Source organism: Chrysoperla carnea, chromosome 2, assembly GCF_905475395.1.
Source record: "Chrysoperla carnea chromosome 2, inChrCarn1.1, whole genome shotgun sequence".
NCBI lineage: Eukaryota > Metazoa > Arthropoda > Insecta > Neuroptera > Chrysopidae > Chrysoperla > Chrysoperla carnea.
Genome location: NC_058338.1, coordinates 75684001 through 75710605, shown reverse-complemented (window position 1 = coordinate 75710605; position 26605 = coordinate 75684001). Strand labels below are relative to the sequence as shown.

The following is a 26605-nucleotide window of genomic DNA, read 5'->3' as shown; positions in this document are numbered from 1 at the left end:
ATTCAAAATAATTTATGTATCATTTACGTTTCTGCTCCAAAATATTTCTGTATCGAAATAATGGAATTTGTATCGATAATATACTCCGAAAAGACAAACGATTATCGTGGTTGGTGATTTAATACTTTTCGAGATAATCGTTTTTTTCATTTTCTTTCCTCATATATCGGTGGATTCATAATTTCAGACCAGTGAAATAATATTACCTCGATCAATACCTGTTTACCATTTTGTAAAATGCTCAAATACTTTTAGTTTTTTATTTCAGTAATTTAAATAATATCAATCCGATATTGATGACTTTAACATTTACTGTTTATTTTATCCCCATCTTATTTGTATTTGTTCCGTTTTCATTAAGCGATTGCGTGAAATGCGTTTTATATTAGTGGTATGAATGAACCCTCATAGATAACTAAAAATATTTATCAAAATTTTTAAAATGCACACTGATTTGTCGCCCCATTTGCATTCATCTCAATGTGTGGTTCTAATAAATAAATTGAAAGAATGTCACGAAAATGTATGTAAATTAACTTGAAAATCTAATTTTTACACATAACCTCCAAAATTAACCTCTCAACTGTTTCAGCACCCTTTAAGAAAATTTGTAGGCTATTGTAATGAAATTGATGCTGCTATGCTGAAATGTTTAAAAGGTGAAAGGCAAGAACGAAGCAGACGTAATAGACAAAACGCAAAGGAAAAACAAGAAAGGATACGAAATCTTCTTAAAGAACAAGCAGCGAAAGAAGAAGCTAATTAAAATGCATATAAATACATCAATTGAAAATAGTATAGAATTGTTAAATGAATATCCTAGTGTTGTTGAAAGATATTTTACTTTAAGATATTGCACAAAAGTTGGCGAACAAGACATCGAACATCATTGTGTGATGTTTCACTCGAATCGTATTTGTTTAATTAGTTTAGCTGACGAACATCCAATTATCAAACATCAGAAGTCAATTAAAAGCATTGATTGCCAAGTATCAACGAAAGTGAATCGTTTAGATAATAAGGTATCAGGAAAAGGTAAAAAAGGTGGACAACATCTAGAACCGAATTCAATTTTGTGTAAGATTGAATGTGAAGATGGCAGTGTTTATAATATTTATAGTTGTATAAAAGGAAAACTAGTGGAAATAAATGATAATTTATCAACGGATTCATCACTGTTGTTAACAAAACCAAAATCAGATGGTTTCATAGCAATTGTTTTGCCACAACTTTCTAGTATTGATAAATATAAAGACGAAATGTTATCTTTGGAACAATATCAGGATTTTATTAAATAAATTTTGTTTGCAATTTTTTATGAGAGTTTTATTTTATTGTAAAAGTCGTGATACCCTAATTCTTACAGTGCGAATTTGAAGCAAATAAATGAAATAATGGCAATTAGTATGTTTCTAGTCAAGTAAACCATAATTGGAACATTTTTGTACTACCATTCTTCTAACGTGGCCTACTAACAAAGATCAACTCGACCCGTGCTAAGATTGCGTTTACTTCATACGGGTTTGCCGTTTTTTGGCTATTCACATTAGAAGACTATACGTTGTGTAACTCAAATAACCCTAAAACGGTTCATTATTGATCGTTGGTCCCATTGAGACTTCAGACCAAAGTTTCAAGGAAAACCATTAAAATGGTGTAGAGTTTAATATTTAAACTAAAAATATTTTATAGTACTGACCCAAAGTAAAAAAAAAAAAAAATTGGGTAAATCCATCATAATATGTTGGCCATTGGTGAGGCCTTTGCGCCAATACTATTATAGAGGTACCCTATTACATAACATTTCTCTTTGAATTGAAATTTCAATATCAATAAGTGAAAACAAACAATTTACTGAGTTAATTGTTGAAATACCATGCATAGACAGTGTTGATTACTCTATCACATTACCACACATACATATCACATGCCCTCTTGAGGGTAAAAATTTACGAACTCGACCTCACTTTTTACGTCCTCAGTATGTTATAAAAATTTCATCTTGATATCTTCTTTCGTTTTTAGTTATCGTGTTGGCAGACAGACGGACAGACAACCGTAAATGGACTAATTAGGTGATTCTATAAACACCTATACCAAAATTTTGTTCGTAGCATCAATATTTTTAAGCGTTACAAACTTGGGACTAAACTTAGTATACCTTGCATATTACATATATGCATGATATAAAAAGGGTCTCGGACGACTGTGTATGGAAAATGACTTTCGGTCAAATATTTTCGAAATATTCCATGTCAAACTTCCCGATTTTCATTGAATTTTAAGAAGAACTATATCATATGCAATTCGTATAATTGAAGCCTGAAACGATAGCAGGAATGAATCGGTTTCATTTCTGCTATAGTATCAGATGAAGTTACCCAACATTCTCAGAGCATTTTGGACCTTGCTGGTTGCCACAACTCAAAACCGGATCCTCCAAAAAAAAAAAAAATCGGAAAAATTCAGAGATAGGTGCTCTGTGGATGTTGCGTAACTTCATCTGATACTTTGGCAGAAAGCGATTCATTCATGTCATCTTTTCAGCTTAAATTATGCGATTGCAAATGATATAGCACCTCTTGAAAATTGGAAACTTTGACATGGATATCTGGAAAGTACATAAAAGATAACGATAGTGGTAGATATTTTTGTAAAAATGATGTTTATAATTCTGAACTCAAAATCCGCCACTGTTAGCTGTTGTTATTCAGTTTACAATTTTATATTACATGATGCAAAGAATTTAACGAAAATCTATTAACAATTGCCTATAACTAATAAATATTGTCAACGAAAATGGAAAAATACTTATTACGATGGTTGCCAAGTTACATTTCATTAACATTTATTTCAATAATTTTATTTGTCTACACCCATTCTTGCGAAGGTACAAAAATTTTATAAATAAATATAATTATCTACAATTTTTTATGAATTTACCCTCAGAATTATTAAAGCCAGGTATCAGTTTGTCGATACTAGGTTAAATATTAAACAATGTCAAAAGTAAACCTGGAAATATATTATTAATTAAAATATTTCTAATTGTTTCAAGTGTTGGATTCACAAGCTTGTTTAAAAATGACTACAGCTACAATACAAACTGCAAATTTGAAACAAAATGTTTCTGGAAAATTACTTGCAGTTGATTTCGAAGTCTTTGGTAAAGTACAAGGTAATTAAATCTGTATTATAAAATATAACATTTAATCGGACACCGACTAACAAATATTTTTATTTGTATCTAGGTGTTTTTTTCAGAAAAGTACGTAGTAATAAGAAATTTAATTAGAACGTAATAAGGAATTTAATTATAATAAGCATGAAAAAATATTGGTCAATTTACATTATGAAGAATCAAACGACTGTTAATTTTTGTCAAGTTACTAAATCTGACAGTCAATCCCAATAAAAGTTAATTAGCTTGTAAAAGTCTGACAGCCCCCTTATCAATAAACACGATTATCTTAGCATGCGTCCAGTCGAGAACATTGCTTCTGTAAGTGATAGCGTTGTGGAATACCTGAAATCGATTTGCCATCGTTCATAAGTTTTGGGATTTTCTTATGACTCGCTTTCGGGCATTTTGCATAGGAATTTGAACATACACCCTTATAAATCATCGAAAATAATTTCGCACGAATCATTAATATAGAAGAGGCCATTTGGCAGGAGCCTTTTTTATTACACATTGTGTATTAAAAAAAAGTTAGGAAACTCAAATTGAATCACCCCCTTTACTGTAATATTCGAAAATAAAACTTGATCTTAACTCGATTACCCTCGAATTTAATGAATGTTCGTATAACTAAATTGAAAACAAAATTTGATATATTCAATAATTTTTTAAGTTTACGCAAAAACAAGCTAACGAACTAGGAGTAAACGGTTGGATTATGAATACAGAAATTGGTTCGGTAAAAGGTCAATTAGAAGGTGCTCCAGAAAAAATCGAAGAAATGTATGTAGTTTAATTATCTGAAGTAAGAATATAGTTTAAATTTAAACATTGTAATTTTCTACAGGAAAAAATGGTTACAAAATACTGGAAGTCCCATGTCTAAAATTCAGCGAGCAGAGTTTGAGAATGAAAGAACAGTTCTGGTTCCAATCTTCAAGGATTTTAAAATACGTCGTTAGTGTAATGTTTTACAAATATTTCATGAAATTTTTCTAGAACGTATTTCATATTAAAATCTTTTCAGAGAATGAAGAAGGATTAAAAATGATGTTTTAATCATTGTTAAATTGTATATGAAGTCATTAAATGAAAATATTAAAATATTCAAAGATAGTTTGTCTAGAAATCTAGATTTTTCATATTATTCCAAAAAACGACAACCCTTTAAATTAAACAAAAATGGTATGGCAGTTTTTTTTTTTCGACCTATGTGTTTTATTACTGAGTTTTTATTTGGTAATTTTTTACATCTTAGGGAAAACGGAAGCATTACAAAATTCCCTTCGTGTCTGTCCGTCTGCTACAACATATTTTAACTTCGAATATACTGCTCGGAAAATTTTAATTTGGTGTGTGCCACAGTTCACACTTTCCGCTAAAACCCATTTTCACTACAAAAAGTTTGAGTGATATTGAGCTTACTAATATTTATTTGAGTTGGTTTTTGCAGCATTTACCTGTTCTAAAAATCTCAGCTTTTAAAATTTTCTTCATTAATAAAAAAAAAAATCATCTTGAGTAATTTATAATATTTGTGATCGACACTCGCTGATGTTTCGTTTTCCTCGTTTTGATCAAATTTCGCAATAATAGGACTCGCTTGGAAAATAAAGGTACTTTATGAATTATGAAATTCATATATTTGCACACAGGGATATTATCGGCGGTTACAGTGATTGGCGACCGTAAGATCAGTGAATAAAATTCATATATTTGCACAATGGGATATTATTGGCGGTTATAGTCAAGGAGATCGTAGATTAAGAGGTGTATTATTATTGGAGGTCGTAGATTAAGAAGTGTCTTTAGGTGTTTTTTTTTTTTTTTTTTAAATTTCCAACATTGTAGAAAAAGGACAATTTTTCAAGATCTGCTTCTTTTTTTCTACCCTATATTCGGATGAACGATCACATTTTAAAAATACATTAGTAAATTTACACCAATGTGTAAATTTATCTCATCTCATTTTTTCAATATTTCAAACAATAACAGAGATCCGTAAGTGATAAATAATATAATAAATATGTTATAAGCACGGAATCCAGGGATAGTCAATGAATCTTTATAAAAACTGTTCGACTGCATTTTTAAAAGCTTACTTAAAGAAGTTTAAAAAATTTAAGCGATCTTGCCCAGTGGGTGGTGGCCACCTCTTCTTGGGGGTGGAAAATTTTCTATTAATCAATAGAAGGATGAATTCTAAGAAAAAAAAGTCATTTAAGTATATTTCGAAAAGTCAATACTTACCGAGCTATATTGGCAATTGAAATTCAGAGTATTTAACGTCAAATAACTGAGTAATTTGAAGAAAGTACATGGTACACTTTTTAAAGTACTATAAAAAACCATGAAAATGGAAAAAGTTGCAAACCATTTGCATGAAAAATAACGGAGTTATAATGAAAACAAACTTTTTTGTATCTTTCTTTTTATGTTATATTCAGCACAAGGACTGACTATAACAAGATGAATTTACCACGGGAACTAAAATTAATTCTTGCCGCTTTTCAATTTACTCTATTTAGGTACTGGCAACATTGCTCAAAAAGTTGCAGTTTCGGATATATATTTTTTTAAATATTGCAACTTAAAAAATATAATCGCAAAAAGTAACAATAAATATCTTTATCGTTAAATAACATGAAAAATATTAATTTTCAAAAAAAGTCTAGAAGGTAAAAGAGCTAAATTTTTGTCCTAAAGATTTTTTTTGTAAGTTTATTATTTTTTCAGTTATTTAACGACAGACATTTTTGGTTTTTTATCCGAAAAAATTTTTGCTTTTAAATTGCAATTTTTCAAAAATTTAATAAACAAAATCCTTAGAACTTTTTGAGCATGTTACCAGTACCAAAATAAAATAAATTGCAAAGCGGCAAGCTTCAATTTTATCTTCCGTGGTAGATACATCTGTTTTTGTGATGAATGAAAAATAAAAAAAACGGTACGAGCAACTTTCTTTTCAATATAGCTCTGTTAATTTTCGTGCAAATGACTTGAAACGTTTTTCATTTTCAAGGTTTTTTATAGTACTTTAAAAAGTGTAAGATATACTTTTTTCAAAAATCGTCAAATTTTTCAATTACTTGGCGTTAAATACTCCGAATTTCAATCGCCTAAAGCTAGGACAGTGTTGACTTTTCGAAATATGTTTCAATTACACTTTTTGCTTAGAATTCATTCCTTAATTGAATCCCATTGTCATTTTCAGCATAAATTTTTCCACCCCCGAGAATGGATTCTCCCCACTTCCTGAACAAGATCGGACTTTTTTTTTAACTTTTTAATTTTCACTTTTAACAAGGCAGCCGAATCTAACCAAGAACATAAATATAAAGGACATGAAACCTCCTATGCCGAGCTATAAGCGCCCGTGGCTGAATTTAAGGACCCTATCTAGACGGGTTCTAGTCATCGGTCGTTACGTACTTTGTACTGCACATCAGGCTGTCTAAGTGATTGAAAACAATTGAAATTGTTCAATTGATTATATAATATTATATATAATTCTTGAAGACAAAAAATTGAAAACAAAAGACAACCTGACAGCGTAGTACAAAGTACGTAACGACCGACTCGCCCAGATAGACCCCTTTTTTCCTGCTACCCTCACCACTCTAGTTTTACGTCCTTGATAGATATGTTCTTGTAGCTAACAATCTGATCGGCGAAGTGTGATTCTTCTACTACAGATCTGAGGTCAGTAGCTTTTGCCTTAACCTAACAAAAAAACAATTGAATTGTTTGAAGGCTTTAATTTGTAACCTATACCTAAATACGCTTTTATGTACAGTAGAAATAGTTTTGGTTCTAGATTTAGAGGTTGCCTGTACTTTGTTTTTCATGAACATTTTATAAAAAGTTTCCTGGTTTCAGTATCTTTCCAAAAACGTTCAACAATGATTGCCAGTAGGTCACACGCCTTTTGGGTGGTTCTTTTGCGTCTAATAAACTTAAACCTGCGAGAGTTTAATGGCAACCAGTTACCAACAGCGGCCATATTTTTGATTACAAGGGCAGTAGAGGTTAGTTGATAGCGGCTATTAACAGGTTATATTACAGGTTACCACCAACGATCCTGAGTGCTGGTGCGTTTATGATTTTCAAAGCCATTATCATAAAGTTTATACTGAATAAAAAAATAAATAAGTTTCCATTGTATTATAAAATAATTTTATTGTGATGTTTTTATTGATCGTTTACAAAATATTTCACATACATAAAATCCTGTGCTTATCGATTATTTGAAAAGGATAAAAAGTCACTACTTGAATTTTTATCATCTTGTCGATTATTTATTGACGCCAGTGAATTAATTTTAATTTTGTCACGTGGTATTCGTACAAATAGATCCGTATTTTTTTTATTATGGTCTTGCGTATCACATTCACTTTTAGGTACATGTTCAGCCTCATTGGGCCGGCTCGTTGATGACGATGATCTATCATTTGAAATATTCTCACTAAGTTTTTGTAGTTCGCTTAAAAACTGTCTAGTTTCATCGTTCTCATCATCATCGTCATGATCACAGCGATTTTCATATCCATCATTCTCTAGTTCAGATTTAACACGAATTTCATCTAAATTCGAAGGTATGTCATACCTATTTGGAGGAGCTGGAGGAGGTCCAGGCGGTGGTCCAGGTGGGGGAGGAGGTATTTCTGGTGGAGCAGTCTTCGGTGGAGGTGGTAAATGAATTTGTTTTACAGTCGGACCTAAATCATTCTTTCTACCTACTGACCATGGTTGTCCATTATTTCTACTTGTAGACGATGATTCGTTCTGTTGTAATTGAGATTTTAATTGTGCTGCAAATTCATTTGCATCTAAATGATCATTTTCATTGGGTGTCATTGTTGACGTGTATGTTGTACTTGATGAAGATGATTGGACGTCTTGATTGTCGGCAAATCCGCTTTCATAGAAGTAATCATAATCGTATTCGTATTCCGGATGTTCCATGTAATATTCGTTCTGTTCATTGAAATATTCATTCTTTAATTTGATATCCATTTCATCCGCGGGTTCTGGATGCTCGTAATAAAAATATTCTTCTTCTTTTTTCACTGGAGGTAAATCATTGTTATGATTATTTTCTCCATCTGTTTTTTGGTTATCGTCTTTTGATAAGTTTTGATTCGAGGATTTACTTGTACTTGCTTTACTTGTTTCTTCATTTTTATTATTTTCTTCTTCTGCATTTGCTGGTGTGATTGCAGCCTTTTTAACTATTACTTTATCACCTGGGAATCCTACAGATCCATTTAGACGCCTGGAAATAAAAAACATTTATGTTAGTATATGAGATTATGCTAGTAAAACATTCGATTAACAAAAGGGCCTTACAACCTACATAGGATTTCAGTTTAACTTTCTCAAATTATGAATTTTAGGAAAAAAGACTTGAATTTTAGGAAATTAGAAAGTTGTTCTTTATAAATACGCAAACATTTTTTATTTGAAACATTTTTTTGTCAACCAAATAGTTTAGACAGTAATTGATAGCAAAAATCTAGCTTTTTGTGCGTTTTTTCATTCAATTTGAACAAAAATGGTCTTTATAGAAAAACAGACCACTTTTATTGGATTTATTGGAAATTTTTCTATTGAAGAATGCCTAGATTTCGCAGAAACAATTATAAAACAATTTTGTTACGAAAAAACAATTTTTATTAAAACTTTTCAGTCCGTTTTTGCCTCAACTGTGATTTCCGGAAAAATGTTTCGAACAAAAAATGTTACTTTTTAATCAATAACTATTGTTCATCTATCGATTACAAGTTATGGAGTAGAATGAGCTTTCCATTGAGCTTGAAAATCTAGGTCAATTTTAATGTCTGCGTAAGATCATATGCCAACTTAAAAAAGACACCATGTATACTATATAAATATTAACTTGATAATTTATGAACTTATTTCAATCGGAACTAGAATTTTTTACCAGAGAAAAATTAGACCGCATACGAAATTGTTTAAGCTAATAAAATACACCTTACCTAAATCGAACATTCAAACTATGATCACCGACCATGATCCCTTGCGTTTTCTTAAATACTTCAATTGCTTCTTGTGCAGTGTTAAATTTCACTAACGCATAACGTGAATTTTTAATTTTTTGTGATGGGCCAATATCAACACGACCAGGATGAAATAAAGTTTTAATTGTTTCCGCTGGTGTATGTTGACTAATATTACCAACGAACAATACGTATGGATCGATATCTTCTGCCTTTGCACGACGTGTCGCATCATGTTTTAATTCCACACGTAAATTACCTAATCCGAATTTGACTTCACGTAATTCTTGAATCACTTTTTCCGTATCTGCATCTTCATCTAATTGTATAAAGCAATATCGTGGTGTTGATGGTTGTTGAAAATGTACTTTTTTTATATTTGGATTGAATTTTAATACTGTGTCACGATCAATTGGAGGATCTGGGAAACGTATCATTAATTGCTTCGTTGTGTATGTATGTTCCATTTCACATTTTAGGGCAGCTTCAGCATCTTCGATTTTTATTTCACGTGAAGGAACATTTTGTGCAATAGTCTTTTTCCGTTGTTTTTTTCTTATTGGCGGTGACGGTCGTGGCACATATACATTGGCACCCATTACCAAGGGCGACGGTGGGGGCCATCTTCTTGGTGGTGGCGTACTAGTGTCAATTCCACCTGCTAATTAAAAAAAAATCGCTATCAATTTATTTACTTTTAAATTATTTTAAAAAGAGCCGAACAATCTTTCAGTTTTTTACATCCATTTTTGGAAAAAAAATAGTTCAAGAAAGCTGTTATAACCAAGCGTGGATCCAAAAAATTTTTTGGCTTTATATATATTTTATGTTCTTTTTAGTTTGATCCGTATAAGATTTTAGATGACATTTCAGAACCTTTAAGATGACATCTCACGTCTAATTGTAAACTTAGCACGATTTTTGCTTTTCTTTCGGGTCAAGATTACTTTAGAAAATGAGTTCTATCCAAATAAGAGACAAAAATTTCTCCACTTCTCTGCAATTTTCTTATTTTAGAAAAATCGAAAAAAACACCTAAATTTAAGAGTAAAAAAAAAAAGATTTATTTAATGATTGAGTGAATAGATTTTGAGATAACGTCTAAAATTCTATTCCAAAAGCTTTTATTTTGGAACGATTCTCAAGATATCCCAAAAACTGATTTAATCGTCAAATGAATTGGATTTTTGTTTGTTAAAACAAGTTGACTTTGTAATTGAAAAACAAGTTTCTGAGATGATATGATTTTAGTCGATATTTCAGAAACTTGCAATTGTCAAAGAGTCCGATTTTTTTATTTTTTCAGAAAAAATCTCCTTGAAGTAAATCGTTAAATTCTCAGAGAGATCTCAAAAGATTTTTTAGAAAAATTTAATTCTAACTACTAACTATCCGAGGATATTGTTGGCATGTTTCTAGATTCGGGCTTGTCGTAACCGAGGAAAAATAATCTTTAGTGCTGAAATTGGTCGTTAGCAAACACAACCACAGTTTTATAACACATAAACTACTTACGCATAGGTGAAATCGATTGAGCCCATTGTATTCGCGGTGGATGGTATGGTGATAGTGGCACATAATAATTAGTATGATGATGTGTGACTGGAACAATACCATTACGTATATTATGAATTGAAGGTGGTGTACCCGGTGGTTCGGCCGATGGAATGTTTGTATACGTATTACGATTGGGCGAATTATGTGAATAATATAGACGAGTTGGATCTGTTATTGGCGGTGGTGGTACCGAATACGTATTTGGTAAAATTGGCGGTGGTGTATTCAATTTATTTGTTTGATATGAGTTTGTTGATGAGTTATTCCCACCCCCGCCGCCACTAGAGTATAGATTTTGATTTGATCCATATGATTTATTGTTATTTGCGTACGATTTATTTTGTTGTGAGTATGTATATTGACCGGCATGATTTCGTTTCATAATAATCTGCAACAAAAGAAAATTTAGATTAATTTACAATTTACAAGTATCCAAAAACATGTAATAAATTATTATATATATCTAATCTGTGTTAAGAGTGGAATATGGAATGTTTTAACCAATAAATTTTGGGGATAACCTAATATTTAAAACCGGGATTCAAATTAATTATTTATATTGTAAATTTTTTTATATAACAATTACATCAAGTGCCACTGTATATAACAGAACTGTGACTGTTTCTGTATTTTTATTGTAATTGGAATTCGAAAATGAAAAAAATTCTGTGAATTTGAAGATTAAATGAATATTTGCCGGTATATCACCTGAAAGCGATATATATCGCTCTTTTTATAGGATTCTGAGCGATATCACTCACTTTCGAATATATCTTTTTTAAATTGATTGATATTTGTTTTATCAAATTTCAGTAATACGAAACAATTAACTCAGTTAGTTATTATTTTGATTTGTTTGTTTTAGACTGTTAGAGGATTGTATATGTCCTCTAGAAGTGAGCTTTATATATACTTCATATAAAATGTTTACAAATGTATGAAATCAAATAACAATAGAAAAATTAACAATGTACTGCATTCACACGCCTCGTGCAGCTAGGAAATATTTTCATCTAATACAAAACTCGTGTCGATACATTGACCTTGCAAACAATGGTGATGGTCCCGGCCTTGCCATGTGCCGAACGATCCACCTGTTTGCAAGGTCAATCAGTTGCAACAATGTATCGACATGAACTTTGTATTAGATGTACAAATTTTCTAAGTGCAGTAATGAACGGCTGTATGAGGCATGTAGGTGCAGAGAGTTTTAGCCAATTTCGATAAAACAGGAAACAATTTACTCAATTATTATTTTTATTTGTTTGTTTTAGACTTTTAGAGGATCGTATGCCTTCAAGAAATAAAAGAGCTTACCAAATTTCGATCACTTTTTTAAATATTGACTTGAAACATTCGTTGTATTTCCAACAATTTTTATAGAATATAAATCGTTATCAGTTTCGTTCAAATAATACACTAATTAAATGTTTTACTGAACGGTTTAGAAAAAGCTCTGCAAAGGCTAACGAGAACATGAGTAAATAAATACTATATTTATTTATTACAAGGCTAATATTTATATCTAGATATTTATATCTAAATGCGCCTACTCCCGAAAGGTATATATATTCATATAATACACCTCTTTATATAGGTTTACATTTAAATACGCCTATTACTTTGCTCCTAAGTACGACTATGGCTAAATTTTAAATATGAAGCATTAACTTTTCAGCTGTATCCATGGACGCCGCCAGGATTGCATTCAGGGAGGTGCATCAGCATCTACAGTTGGGTTGGTCAAAAAATGATTGTTATGCACCTCTAAAAAATTACCTCCAAATATGAAAATATTTATAGAAAGGTACTCCTCATAAAAGTTTTCATTTTTACCTCAAACCATAATGAAAAATTCATATCTCGCTATTTATTTAACAAATCTCAACACATATTTTTTGTAAGAAGTTGAACGAGATGCCTGACACTTTTTCCACTAATCTAACCATTTAAAAGATAATGAAGGGCAAAATAAGATGAAATGAAAAAAACTTTTCTTAATTTTATAACTCTATAATTATGATGATCTACAAAAATGCTCTCTTTTGTTTATGAGATTACTGTAAACATTTAAAAGATATTCGTAACCAAAGATCAAAGCATACCGATTTTCGAAGTTTTTAATAATTACCTTAAAAAGTATATAAATATCTCTAAAAAAATTCGAGTTTTCGAAAGCTTTCCAAACCATTTCTAAATAGATACAAGTAAGAAAGTGTTTGGTGATAAGCAAACAGAAATCAAACACGAATTAAGAATTATAGCACCATGGTGGAACAAGTGAACCAAAATGTGTATCTTGGAGCTGTTATAATTGAAGAGGGTAGATGTGTACGTAAGATCAAGAGGTGCATGAGGTTAGTTTTTAATAAATTCAAGTCGATACTGGTAAACAAAAAATTTTCTAAAAGAATAAAAACTTGGGTGTTAAAGTATTATGTATTGCCTGTTTTATTGTATGAATGTGAATCGTGAACTGTGACAAAAAGAACAGAATAACTTCTGGACGGTTAATTAATGGTAAGACATGAATTTTTTAGAGTAGAAGAGGACAGTGAACTTTTAATCGTTTTCTGTGTATTTTCCTTCAAGACTCAAGTGTATGTACCCTCCTTAATAATATTTTTTTAAATATCTGTATTTCCGCAAATAATGACATATTCCATTCGAAGTATGAATTTTTGGTTTTACCAATAATTTTTAGAATCATAACGTTAATGTAATTTATTATCATTTTGAATAAATAGAATTTATATTCCATATATATCAAAATATTATAATTATTTAAAATTGTTGTCATTTGAGTATAAATATGTTTGTATATTATAAAGGCCGTCCCAAAATTAACGCAAAATTTGAATTCTCCTATGCATGCGGTAATATATTGATATTGAAAATTTCTAAGGTTGTTAAAAATGGAGCACTATACGTTTTAATAGCTTTGAAATTTTTTGAATTCTAAGGCTTATGGCAATAAAGTCTGCGATCGAAAATTTCTTGTATTTATTTAAAACCATTCTAAGGGGATTTTCGGGATAATAAGCATCAAGAAAATATGTTTTCGTAAGTAATGTCCCTGGTGGAAAATATATTTGAAGAAAGAATGAGGCTTAATAAGTATTAAAAATTCTTAAAAAGTCTTAGAATCTCTGGAAATGTCTTAGGAACTCGGAATTTCTAAACGTTTTACGGAATTTCAGAGTTATTCAGAGTTTCTAAGACTTTCAGACTTTTTAAGACTTAATAAGACTTATTATTACTTCAAATATTTTTTCCACCAGGGATATTCTCTTTCACGTGGATTGGAAACTTTTTAATCGCACGAACAAGCTTCACTTTCACGGATATTCGGTTTTTGTTATTCTACTATTAAAATAATTATATAATTAAATGCAAAAATCGTTTTTTCACAAATCAACGGATATCCGTCAAAGTGAAGCTAGTGCGTGCGTGTAAAAAGTTTCCGAGCCGCGTGAAAGCTTGATGCTTATCATTCCGAATTATTGGACACTCTTTAAATAATGACTGAATAGTCTGAATAATAATTGTCTTATAATATAATATTTTGAAAATATTATATCGATAATGAAAACAATATGTACCTAACTAAGTATTTTATAAGTTAACAAAGCATCGGAAATTAGTTTGAATTGAATTGTAACTAATTGGTGTTGATTGTGATATATTTCAAGTTTATTTCTAAAAAGTATTTTGTACATTTATGACTTCAGTTAATGTAATTAATTTTATTATTGGTAGGTAAGTAAAATAGTAATTAAATTACAAATTAAAATTTTCGGAATTTATTATTAATCAGACGAAATTGTCTGTGATTTTGAATACAAATTAACCAAAAATGGATGATTTTTCATTTTTGGTTACCTTAAAAAAATTATTATAAACAAAGTATTAAATTTTTCTAAACTTTGTTGACGTGATCCGGTAAAGTATTTATATAAGAAAGGCTCCACGAAGCCAAAAAATTGTACGCCAATTATTTAAACATTTTTTTTTAGTTTACAATGAAAACGAAAATTCCAGAAAATTTGTTAATAAACAATTATCTAACTTGTTGAAAAATTAACTTTAAGATAAATTTCCAACGGTAATAAATTCTTTAAACAATTTAGAATACACCATATTTTTTTCAAATTTTTACATTAATATTTAATACCTTAAAAAATTATTAAGTTTGAGATTCTCGTTTTTGACAATATTACAATAATCTAAAAATGAAGCAAAAAGATCTATTTTCGGCGTTTATTGGAAAATTCATCCTCTTTAAGAATCTTTTAAATTGCTTGAATATTAATATTTTATGAAATTTTGGCGAAAAACGAAATACCTTTCTTTTTAATTTTTAATTGTTTATAACTTTTTCCATTTTTGGTCTGCTGAAAAATGCTACTGGCACATTTTTCTAGACCTTATTCCGAATACAACGTATTTTTACGATCATCATTTTTATATTTCACCAATTTGAACTTGTCAACTAGACTATATGCCAGGAATCCAAAATTCCAATACAAAAATTTTTTTTACGATTTTTCTATTTTTTCAAAGAGAGTAAATTTCTTAAGAAAATTGAAAATAATCGAGAAATTTAATTGGTTATCCATTTGGATAAAAATTATTTACTACAGTAGTAATTTTGGGCCAAAAAATCAAATTCATTTGACGATTGGAAATTGGTCAAATACTATTGGAAAAAATCTCTAATATAATCTATTAGACACATAAGCAAGTAGTTATATACAAACTAGTATTTGATGAAATAGATAGAATGAATCACTCTTAAGGTTGATCGCACAATACACTACAATTTTTACATTAAATTATGGTGATTTTTTTATCTTTTTTAATTAATATTTACAAAACTTTTCGTCAAACCATTTTTTTTAAAATTTTTAACGTACCTATTGTACGAGATTTAATTTATAAAACTATATAAAAAAAACTTAATGAAACCCGCATATAACACGTAGATAATAGATTATATCAAAAACTAAATCTTTATTTCAACCAATTTCCGACATCGCAAATCAAGATAATGAAGAGGAACTCAAAGTCGAGACAGCTGAAACTACAAACAAAAACACACTCACATAACTAGAAATTTAATAAGACAAGATTTTCAGTTATTTGAGTATACTGGGCAAAGAACGATTATAACAAATGTACAAAGCTGTAGTGACTATTAAGCCAACATCGACTGAGAATGGGCGTTTTTCTCGTTATTGGGAAATATTGCCACTAAAATAACAAACCACCGATCAGGAGGTGCTGTTAATGCTCTTGTATTTCTGAAAGTCTATTTTATAAGGAATAACTGTGAATTAAAATTTGATTTCTTTGTTGATAATTTTGCCGGTAACTGGTAGAATTTTAGTTGGCATACTATGCTCAAATTAAAAAAATAGTACTAAATTTTTAGTTTTAGTTGGTTGTAAAAAGTTTGTTTTGTAAACCAAGTTTTTATAGTTATATGTACTATTAATTTTGTTGATTTAATTTTACTAATTATTTTCCATTTAATTAAAGACTGTTGTAAATTTGGGAAATGGTAGGGACTCATTTATTATAAATTAGTAAGGGCAATTTATGGTAACTAAAAATTTACCATTTGATTTAATTGAGCTCATTTATCAGTCTGATTTGTAATTAAGCAAAAATTTGAAAATAACATCGTGTTTTATTATAAAAAAAAAACATCATGTCCGATCAACCTCAAAACGTTTAAAAAGGATTCAACAAATATTCGTCTATTGATAACAGTTATAAATGAATGAGAGTGGCTGCTGAGAACTTTACTACTTAGATAATAATTGAAGTATATTAACGTTTGTTGTCTAAATGAATGTTCACGAGAATGTACTGATCTAATCTGAGTCAGTGAGTGATAATTTTATATAATTTATATTAATCAAATGTGCTTCATATCTTTGAGGTCATAATTTAAGTACATAAAAAGAAGATTATCACAGACATCCATGTAATGTCTGCCAAAACAAGTGAGTAAATAATTAGTTCTTAACCAATGGAAAATTATGTAACTTAGATCGTTAAGTTACATAGACTGAGCGTCAAACGATTTTAAGCGTGTCAACATCTGAAGTAATTGCTTAGGTCATAAATGTCCCTAGCTGACCCAAGCAATTACCTCAGATGTTGGGAAGTTTCTCACTGCACGGAAAAATAGGCGATGCTCAGTCTATGTACCATAATGTCAATGGTTTGTAAGCAGTCCATATAAAATGTTATTTTTTAATTTTTATAAATTCAAGGGCAACTATTTACCGATTAAAGACGTTAAAAACTTTTAAAATATTATCATCTAAATTTTGATAGCTCAACTACTAAAAATGTCAACTCAATATAACTTGCCCAATGGACAATGGTTTATTCAAATTGGATAAAATCAATCTTTTGTATTTTTATGACGTCACCAAGTACAAAAAATTGGTTTTTGTAGATAAGCAATCTAAATTTAACCTGATATATAAAAAACAATCGAAAATTTAAAAAATAATACTAGTAGCTAAGAGTAAATCTTAAGAGGACCGGCGACTTTTTAAAAAAAAATATAAACGGAAATAAAATAAATACTTTATTGTTAATAAGATAAAAATAATTCTTATTGATTTTATATATATTTCTTTGCGAATACTTACCGAAATTTTTGCAAAAAAAACTTTTTTATTTTATATTTATAATTGTAATTTGACAGAAACAACGATTAAAAAAAGGATACTTGATCAAAATTAAAACAACATTTAAAACAATCTATTGCATTTCTTTTTCAATTTTTTTCAAAAAAAAATTTATATCGATCAATCACGACTACAAAATATATCTTGCATTTATTTATTTACTTATTTATTTATTTATTCAAAGCCAGTAATACATGAAGTTAATATACATACAATGCACTTTCATTCTATATAGTCTAGTCAAGAAGTCCAAATTGGTGAAATATAGAAATAATGGTCTTACTAGCTCGTTGGATTCGAAAAGATGTCTAGAAAAATGTACCAGAAGCGTTTTTCAGAACATCAAAAACTGCAAAAGTTACAAACAATCAAAGAAAAGGTATTTCGTTTTACGCACAATATCTCATAATTTATTAATATTTAAGAAATTTAAAAAAGAGATTCTAAAAGAGAGGGGAATTTCCAATAAAAGACCCCCACTTCCGGAAGTCTATCTTCATTATTTAAAATTTTAATTTAACGCTGAAAATAGGGCTTTGTGCCATTTTTAGATTGTTGTAATATCGTCAAAATGAGTATCTCACACTAAATAATTTGTTTAAGGTATTAAATATTAATGAAAAAATTATAGTTTAGACTAAACACTTTAAAGAATTTATTACCGTTGGAAATTTATCTTAAAATCTCGAATGTTCGTTTTAATTGTAAATTTAAAAAAATGTTTAAATAATTAAGCTAAAATTTTTTGGCTTCGTGGATCCCTTCTTATATACATACTTAACAAGATTGCGTCAAAAGAGTTAAAACAATTTGAAATATTTGTTTATAATAATATTTTTAAGATAGTTAAAAGTGCAAAATAGCGCATTTTTTGTTAACTTAAACATTTTATTTAAAATTGTTTTTTAGTTTATTGAAAATGAAAATTTGAGAAAATTTTGTTAAATAAACAACTGTCTAGCTTGCTGAAAAATTATCTTTAAGATAAATTTCCAACGGTAATAAATTCTTTAAAGTATTTAGACTAAACCATAATTTTTTTCAAATTTTGACGATATTACAATAATCTAAAAATTACGCAAAAGACCTATTTTCTGCGTTAATTAAATTAAAATTATAAATAATGGAGATAGATCTCACGTATTTTATGACCATATTTTCTATATTTAACCAATTTGAACTTGCCGGCTAGACTAATAGAGGTAAGCTACTTAACTATTTATATGATTAAATTACTGGAAAAAAAATTAAATGCAAATAAAGTTAATCATATAAATTTCAAGCTAAGAAAACGCATTAATAAAAATATAACCAATATTATGGAGCTTTTTCAAAAATAATCATGAACTTTTATGATAATCTCATTGATAACAAAAAGCTAAGAAAACGCATTAATAAAAATATAACCAATATTATGGAGCTTTTTCAAAAATAATCATGAACTTTTATGATAATCTCATTGATAACAAACCAACAAACCACTATAAGATTTAAACTATTTATAGATATTGTTACTTACATTGTTTGTGGTTCACGGTCGATCTACCATCTGGTAATGAAAGCTTGTACTAAGTTGTTATGTCAGTAATAAAAATTATTTTAATATTAACCAGACAGATGTTATCAATTCAATTTCTTGTATTTATAAACATAAACATAACAAAAAGAAAACAACATTTAAACAGCTTGTAAATTAAACATTAAAAACTTTTAAGCAATGTCTCATGATACTTTATGAAAGTAATACTAAAAAACTTGTATAGAATAAAGTATATTACGTGGTATCACTTGTATAATAAATACCTAAATTACTTCTATAACTAATTACTCAAATCAAATTCACTTTATATCCATTTAGAATTGAATAAATTTATTCCCAATTAAAAATTTATAAATAGCATGATACTATTAATAAGTCAAGTTTCAATGGTTATTTTTCATATGATTAAATTACTGGAAAAAAAAATTATGTGCAAATAAAATTAATCATATAAAATACAAATTTTATTTGCAATTAGTTGTTAATTATATTACTAGGTGGCAGAAATAGTATCGTTTGTTGAATAATTCTTAGATAGTCTAATTATTCTCGGTTTCAATTTTTGTAAAGCTTAATGCTGCCTAATTATTCTCGGTTCCAATTTTTGTAAAGCTTAATGCTGCAAATGATTTAAAAAGTTGGACAAATTTCGTTCAATTGAAATTGTCCCATGAAACCAAGATGTTTACATGAATAACTAAAACTGAAAATTTCCAAAATCTTGTCTACGACTTTAAAGAATTTCTAACGACATGTGTCTAAAAGTAGTTTTGTACGAAATTGTGCAGGAGGTAGTTTTCAACGATACAAAATTGTAAAAAAATTTGTAACCGTCTCTGTTAACTGCTATTAATTTTCAAAGTTGTCGATATTTAACACGAAGGGATAAGAATCGATATTGTTTAGAAGACATTTTTTAACATTTTTAGTTCGCGTTTTTGTTACAGAAAGTAACTTTGGAAACAACACTAGGTATATGTTAATAAAAAAAATTAAGGATCCTTTGAACCTAAATAGGATGTAATTGACCGAAAAGCAATAAACAAAATTTACTTTTGACGAATATTTAGTCTAATCCAGAAGTGAATTGCTTGTTAAAATGTTTGAACAGATGAGCAATATACGAGAGTGTGCGTTGTAGATTTGACATAAAATGACCGTTTTGAAGCGGCCGAATATCTTCGTTAAAATTTCCTAAAACTGTTTATAAAATTTAAGAAATTCTCACCGTAAAACATCTCACCTCTAGTTTTAAAAACAAATGCTACTTCTGCTTGAAGAAGCAAAAATGCTATATCTAACACAAAAATTAATAATTTGGAGTTTTAAAATAATTTTATTATTAACTTACATGAACTTTTTCGAAAAAATTTTATTTTCAAATTTTTATTAAATAATGAATTATTTTAAACAATTACTAACATTAATAGCTCGTAACAGTAATATAATATTTAATATTTTGATTATACATGATGCGGCCGTTTTGAAGCAACGAAATACTGAAAAATATATGAAAAATATTAATTGATAGCCTTGATTAAAGTAGTATTTTGATGTGGTGAGTTATTTTAAATTTTTCCCATAGCGTAATTATTAAGCAAACACGTTTTCTTGAAACGTGGACAAAATAATTATAATTATAATGTGAAATTTAATGTTAAAAAGCATGGTATGCTCCCATTTGTTAGATGCGAATAGAGTATGTATAACCAATTTTATTTTTTCATATAAATGTCCGGATAAACTTCGTCGATATTATATAATGTAACAATTTTGACTGAGTTGGTTAGATTAGATACGAATTCCGTTGTAGTACTAAACTACAGAATGGACTTTTTTAAAGAAATTTTGTTATTATTGTAGTTACATTATTGACTACAATTGACATTTCGGCATAATAAACCTTTTCAAAAGGGAGAGCTTTTGAAGGAAGCCTCAAGATACTCCAGCGCCTTAAAGATACTCCTCTATGTAGAAACACAATAAAAGAATTTTAAATTTGGCCGAAAATGTAACATATCAACAAAAAAAGTGACATAAACTCCCCTTCTTTTACCGCTATTTTTCGACGTCACTAAATCTGCACGTTTATGTGTTTTTGCTCGTTATTGCGTAGGAAACGTCATTAAGGAAGAATTAATTGCGAATCCTAATAATCACGAAGTTAAAATTATTTGACGACTTGTTTATAGCCTCATTAAGCAAAAAATGGTACGTTGATATATAAAGGGTCGCCACCCCTGTACTACAGTATCTGTCTCTATACCAAACCAGCATTGTAGTAAACGCCATGCATTTCTTACCGTCTATTGGATATTATATTGTCGACGTTTTTTGTTATTAACAAATTGCTTGGTAATTTTTTCAAGTGGAAACAATAAATTAACTTTTTTATGCATTTTTATTTTTTTAAATTTTATTATGCATTTAATTAAAAAATTGATAAAAGTGGAATTATACATATATATTTATAAATGTATAAATTCAAGGATTGAATGGTTTTACTAACGATTTTAAGGGGTAATATAGGCTGACGATTTTATACCATGTATATATGAAATATACATAGTATATTAAGTTTAGTCCCAAGTTTGTAACGCTTAAAAATATTGATGCTACGAAAAAAATTTTGGTATAGGTGTTCATAGAATCATCTAATTAGTCCATTTCCGTTCGTCCGTCCGTCTGTGGACACGATAACTCAAAAACGAAAAAAATATCAAGCTGAAATTTTTACAGCGTACTCAGGACGTAAAAAGTGAGGTCGAGTTCGTAAATGAGCAACGTAGGTCAATTGGATCTTGACCTATGAGTCCGTAGGACCCATCTTGTAAACCGTTAGAGATAGAACAAAAGTTTAAATGTAAAAAATGTTCCTTATCAAAATATAAACAATTTTTGTTTGAAACATTTTTTTGTAAACATCAACGTTTACCCGCGAGGGCGCAAATTAGGCGTAAATTGTATAGTATGTATTATATAAATTGTATATGTATGTGCAATGTGATAGAGTAATCAACACTATTTATGCATGGTATTTCAACAATTAACTCAGTCAATTGTTTGTTTTTCACTTGTTTAACTTCAGTTTAAATATTAAACCACAGATAAACAAACATTTTGTAGCCACAGTTTATCGAAATAATGTTATTAGTTTTTCTGTACAATAGAGGGTATAGTACAAAGAGTAAAATTTCTGTGTAAAAAAAAGTGGACCCTAATAGCTTTTAATTAAGATGGCGTTGATGTACCAGAGTACCATATATATACAGTTTGGTTCATATCATACACTCCGCTACACGGGCGCCATTCTTGTCACTTTATTTAATGCTATTTCGTGGATACTTTTTGAGTCTAGCAGGAAAAAACTTCTGTAATAGTGTACCATTTTGGAACGCAAAGACTAAACACTTCAGACCCCAACCAAAGCGTCTGTAGTCGACAAACTCAACCCAACCAACTCGTAATTACAACAATACTCCGATTCTATTCAATTTTTCGGTCTATTTTTTTGGATTACCGATATTTCTACCCTCTACATACTGTTCGGTTATATAAAACCGAATATTTTCGTCTCTAATGAAAAATATAATTTCTCGTGGTAATTTCACTTTAGAGATTAAAAAAATTTAGAAATTTTAACTTTGTCTATAAATTTCGAAGTTAAAATTACTGGATTTTTTTTAATCTCTAAAGTGAATTTACCACGAGAAATCGACATTTTAAATTTGATCTCATAAATTTTAATAAGAGACTTAAGAAGATATAAAGAAGACGGCGATGAAAAGCTTTTTGCAACTAATTAAATTAAAATTGGATTCATTTAATAGTAAAAGTGGTATTAATATTCATTCCATCGTTCCACGTATAATCATTATGAATAAATAATTGGTTTTACGATAAAACCTGTTATCATTTTAATTGGCATTTATAAGACTAAGAAGCAATATTAGACTAAGAGCCAAACTTGCCAAATTTTCGTTGTGTGTTGTAGATCGTGGGACAGAAAGGGTGCTATGTAGAATAATTAACACATATTTGAAACTTCGTGAGTGACTTTCTTCAGGCGAGGCTACCAAACTTCTGCCTACGACTTTTTTCGAAACCGATGCGTGCTAAAATGAGCAAGATAACGTAATATTTAAGGAACCCTAAGTTCGCACTTTAAACATATCTAAGAATCCTCTCTATTAAATTACCCTTTTTTTTAAAGCCTTCTCCAAACTGAACCGATTTTGAAGATCATCGCTTATTTTTTAGTTGTTTCGGGTACAAAACCCTAAACCCGCACTTAAAACGTAGCTAAAGCACTCTCCATTAAATTATCTTTCAAACGAAACAAAACAAATCAAAATCGGTTCATCCGTTTAAGCGCTACGATGCCACAGACATACAGACAGGTATAGCGGTAAAACATATAACACTCCTTTTTTTGATTCAGGGGTTAAAATGGACTATATATTTACTGAAAGGCAAAAATACCTGAGTACGTAATCATTAGACAAAATATTTTATTGTTAAATAATTATTAGTGTTATCAAGTGATCAAATGTCCGACAAATTCTCTGCTGCGTTTTTTCAGACCGATAGCTTAAACATGACGTAATTACTTATTGTGCTCATTTGAGAAACATTTTGATAAAAGTCGTAAAGAGAAATTTGGTAGACAAAGTTCCTTCAAAAAAGCAGCCTGAACTATTGCGCATAATGCCAGTGTGCAACGGAAATTTGATAGAACTGGCTTTTAGTTTATATAATAATAATAGTTTTAAATTTTTCAAAAAGATAATATTTAAAAAAAAAAGGTTGAAATTTAACATTGGTTTTTAATGACATTGACAGTTAATTTTGCACGACTCGATCATTATGTAAATGATAAAAAAAAAATACGATTAAGATGATTCACATAAATTTAAAAAAATAAATCCCACAAATATTAAAACGACAAACGATGCAAATAAATACTACAATAAATTCTTCAACTTTTTACTGATTAATTCTAGGACATTAATAACTTAAAGTTTTTTTTAAATTTTATTGCCTCTATAAGAAGATATTGGCATCGTTCAAAACATATTTTACACGAGGCATTTAATTTAACGAATATGAACAGTTTTATTCCCAGATTGAAAGTAAAACAAAACCTTAATGGTATGTTCAAGTGAAGCTTCAGTATTCCATCGAAACAAAGGTTTCAGGAAAACTGTAGCTTCCAGGCGAGTAAATAACATGATAAAGATTTTCTTCTCACTTTTAATTGTTTACCAAATTAGTGTTTTGTCGAGAGAACCACAATTTTTTAAGTAGCTTTAGTTAACCATAATTGAATAATTGACCATAAATGGTTTAATGTTTAATGCAAGAACATATATACATATTAAGGACATAAAATCTCATATGCCAAACTATAAGTGCCCGTGGCTGAATTTAAGGCACCTATCTTGGCGGGATCTAGTCGTCAGTCGTTGCGTATTTTGTACTGCGCATCAAGCTGGCTATGTGATTGTAAACATTTAAAATTGTTCAATTAATTGAAAACAAAAGACAGCCTGATGCGCAGTACAAAGTACGCAACGATCGCCTCATCCACATAGGCGCTTTTTTTTCTGCTACCCTCTCCACTCCAGTTTTACGTCCTTAATGTATTTGTTCTTGGTTTATGTTTTGTACTGAAATAAAATCTGGGAAATAAAACCAAGTCACATTGCCCAATTCATATATTTGGGATATCACCTAAAACTGATTTTTAATTTTTAAATTCTAAAGCTTTTTATTATTCTATTAAGTACGATTCTTAAGCGATTATATCATATTAATTCAGGATCCATAGTCTCACAGGTCGTGCCAAATTATATGTACATTTAGTTATATATTAGGTAGCCCCCCCCTCCAAAAAAAAAAACAATGTTTTTTGCCAAAACTCCTATGGACTTATGTTTAAAAAATTTTAAGAATTTAGTACTTTTCAAAAATTACAAACGACTTAGAAAATGAATAACTAACATATTTTCATAGGAGACTCGAAAAACAAATTGCTTTTTTTGGGCCAATCTATTTTATTTCCATAATCACAAGATAAAAACATCAAAATCTTAAAAAAATCAGCGAAAATCGATCCATATTTATGTACTAATATATATAATTTGCGGCGACTGTGCGGGTCCCGAAGATCCTTTTTAAAACTAAGAAACCTACAACTTTAAGTACAATTTACGATAGCGAATGTAATTTTTCGAAAGCTGTCTCTTTCTTATTAGTAAAACAGACGAATACCAAAATTTTTATGAATTCCAATACGCAGAAAGTCATTAGCTTCCCAGAAAAAAGTCGTAAAAAATAGTTTCACTTGATTCGTAAACAATATTTTTATATCTTTTTGATAAAATAACTATTACTTTCACTTTCTGAATAAAAACTATCAACAAACAAACTACATCATGCACATACACATTATTACATAATAATTAAATGACGTCGGTTATAATAAAATGTAATACCTTACCTAGTTATTTTCAAATTGAATTTAAAATATACACGCGCAGGTAAATAAAATAACAAAGCATTCGTTACCTGTTCGTCTGCCTGTGGACACGATAGCTCAAAAACGAAAAGAGATACAAGCTGAAATTTTTGTAGCGTACTCAGGACAAGAAAAGTGAAGTTGAGTTTGTAAATGAGCAACATAGGTTAATTGGGTTTTGAATCCGTAGGACCCATCTAGTAAACCGTTAGACAACTAACTATAATATAGATGCGCAACTCCAACTGTTTTTATGATGTGAGCAACATGAGCTCCAAAAAAGTATCACTCCCAACAATTGATATCACAACAAATAAAGCTGCAAGTTTCCGGGATGATGATAGAGATACGTATCTATATCTACGGATAGAACCAAAGTTTAAATATAAAAAATGTTCCTTGTAAAAAAATAACAGCTTTTGTTTGAAACATTTTTTTGTATATACTCTTTACCTGTGAGGGCGCAAATTATAACCAAACTTTGGTATCCATTTTCTTAAAAACTATAAAAGATAAGGAGTTGAAAATTTGCAGATAGCTTCAACTAGTGATCTTGTGAATTAAATTCTAGAAAGTACTTTCAAAAATTCTTGAAATGTTCGAAAATCAAATAATTGTGTTGGTTTTTTAAACTATTCTAATTTATAAAAAATAATGCAAGCCGACATTCAACACTATCTATACAGGATATTTCAACAGTTAACTCAGTCAATTGTTTCTTTCCATTGGTTTTCATTGGAAATAGGTACTTTTAAACGCTGAAAATTTTCGAAATTGTAAGATTACACGAAATTAAGAATGTACGCACAATAAAAAATAAATAGCCGAACAGATAAAAATTTTTTTTTTGTATTTTCTTTCGGAAAACATTTATTAACCCCCGGCGCAAAAAGAGTTAGATGTTTGACCGCTACGTGTGTGTATGCCTGTCTATGGAACCGTAGCTTCTAAACGAATGAACCATTTTGATTTTATTTTTTGAAACGAAATTTAATGGAGAGTGTTCTTAGCTATGATTTAAGAAAATCGGTTCAATATTTAGAAAGCTACAAGAAAAAACCGTATTTATCGGGGGTT

At 29.3% G+C, this 26605-nt stretch overlaps 4 protein-coding genes across 8 annotated transcripts in view; 3 read left to right on the top strand and 1 right to left on the bottom strand.

Moving 5' to 3' along the window:
• Positions 1 to 353: 353 nt before the first annotated feature.
• Positions 354 to 766, top strand: LOC123293333 (COX assembly mitochondrial protein 2 homolog). The gene is made up of 2 exons (XM_044874116.1): positions 354 to 523; positions 593 to 766. Exons 1-2 carry the CDS (start codon positions 443 to 445, stop codon positions 764 to 766), a joined length of 255 nt encoding a protein of 84 aa, XP_044730051.1. The 5' UTR covers positions 354 to 442.
• Position 767: 1 nt separating this feature from the next.
• On the top strand, positions 768 to 1316 carry LOC123293330 (protein Abitram). The gene has a single exon (XM_044874109.1). The coding sequence runs from the start codon at positions 768 to 770 to the stop codon at positions 1296 to 1298; it is 531 nt and encodes a 176-aa protein (XP_044730044.1). The 3' UTR covers positions 1299 to 1316.
• Positions 1317 to 2777: 1461 nt separating this feature from the next.
• On the top strand, positions 2778 to 4300 carry LOC123293332 (acylphosphatase-1-like). 2 transcript variants are annotated; one of them, XM_044874114.1, is made up of 5 exons: positions 2778 to 2890; positions 3059 to 3178; positions 3252 to 3268; positions 3855 to 3964; positions 4029 to 4300. In XM_044874114.1, the coding sequence occupies exons 1-5, from the start codon at positions 2800 to 2802 to the stop codon at positions 4141 to 4143; spliced, it is 453 nt and encodes a 150-aa protein (XP_044730049.1). In that variant the 5' UTR covers positions 2778 to 2799; the 3' UTR covers positions 4144 to 4300. The 2 variants fall into 2 exon arrangements, with proteins under 2 accessions (XP_044730049.1, XP_044730050.1); XM_044874115.1 differs by lacking the exon at positions 2778 to 2890 and adding an exon at positions 2941 to 2964.
• A 3071-nt stretch (positions 4301 to 7371) lies between these two features.
• Positions 7372 to 26605, bottom strand: part of LOC123293326 — a 70394-nt gene continuing 51160 nt past the window's right edge. For 2 of the 4 annotated variants that reach the window (XM_044874106.1, XM_044874104.1), the window contains 3 exons: positions 10717 to 11146; positions 9181 to 9862; positions 7372 to 8456 (listed from right to left, as the gene is read on the bottom strand). In XM_044874106.1, the coding sequence (XP_044730041.1) occupies positions 7418 to 8456; positions 9181 to 9862; positions 10717 to 11140 (2145 nt within the window). In that variant the 5' untranslated portion in view covers positions 11141 to 11146 and the 3' untranslated portion in view covers positions 7372 to 7417. Of the gene's footprint in view, positions 8457 to 9180; positions 9863 to 10716; positions 11147 to 18987; positions 19176 to 25281; positions 25390 to 26605 lie in introns of those variants that run through there. The other 2 variants (XM_044874103.1, XM_044874105.1) reach the window with 2 other exon arrangements.

Coding starts and splice junctions, on each gene's coding strand:
- LOC123293333 (XM_044874116.1), top strand. CDS start 443: ATGCACACTGATTTGTCGCCCCATTTGCATTCATCTCAATGTGTGGTT. Junction 524..592: donor TGAAAGAATGTCACGAAAAT/GTATGTAAATTA, acceptor CAACTGTTTCAG/CACCCTTTAAGAAAATTTGT.
- LOC123293332 (XM_044874114.1), top strand. CDS start 2,800: ATGGAAAAATACTTATTACGATGGTTGCCAAGTTACATTTCATTAACA. Junction 2,891..3,058: donor CTACACCCATTCTTGCGAAG/GTACAAAAATTT, acceptor AATTGTTTCAAG/TGTTGGATTCACAAGCTTGT. Junction 3,965..4,028: donor CCAGAAAAAATCGAAGAAAT/GTATGTAGTTTA, acceptor AATTTTCTACAG/GAAAAAATGGTTACAAAATA.
- LOC123293330 (XM_044874109.1), top strand. CDS start 768: ATGCATATAAATACATCAATTGAAAATAGTATAGAATTGTTAAATGAA.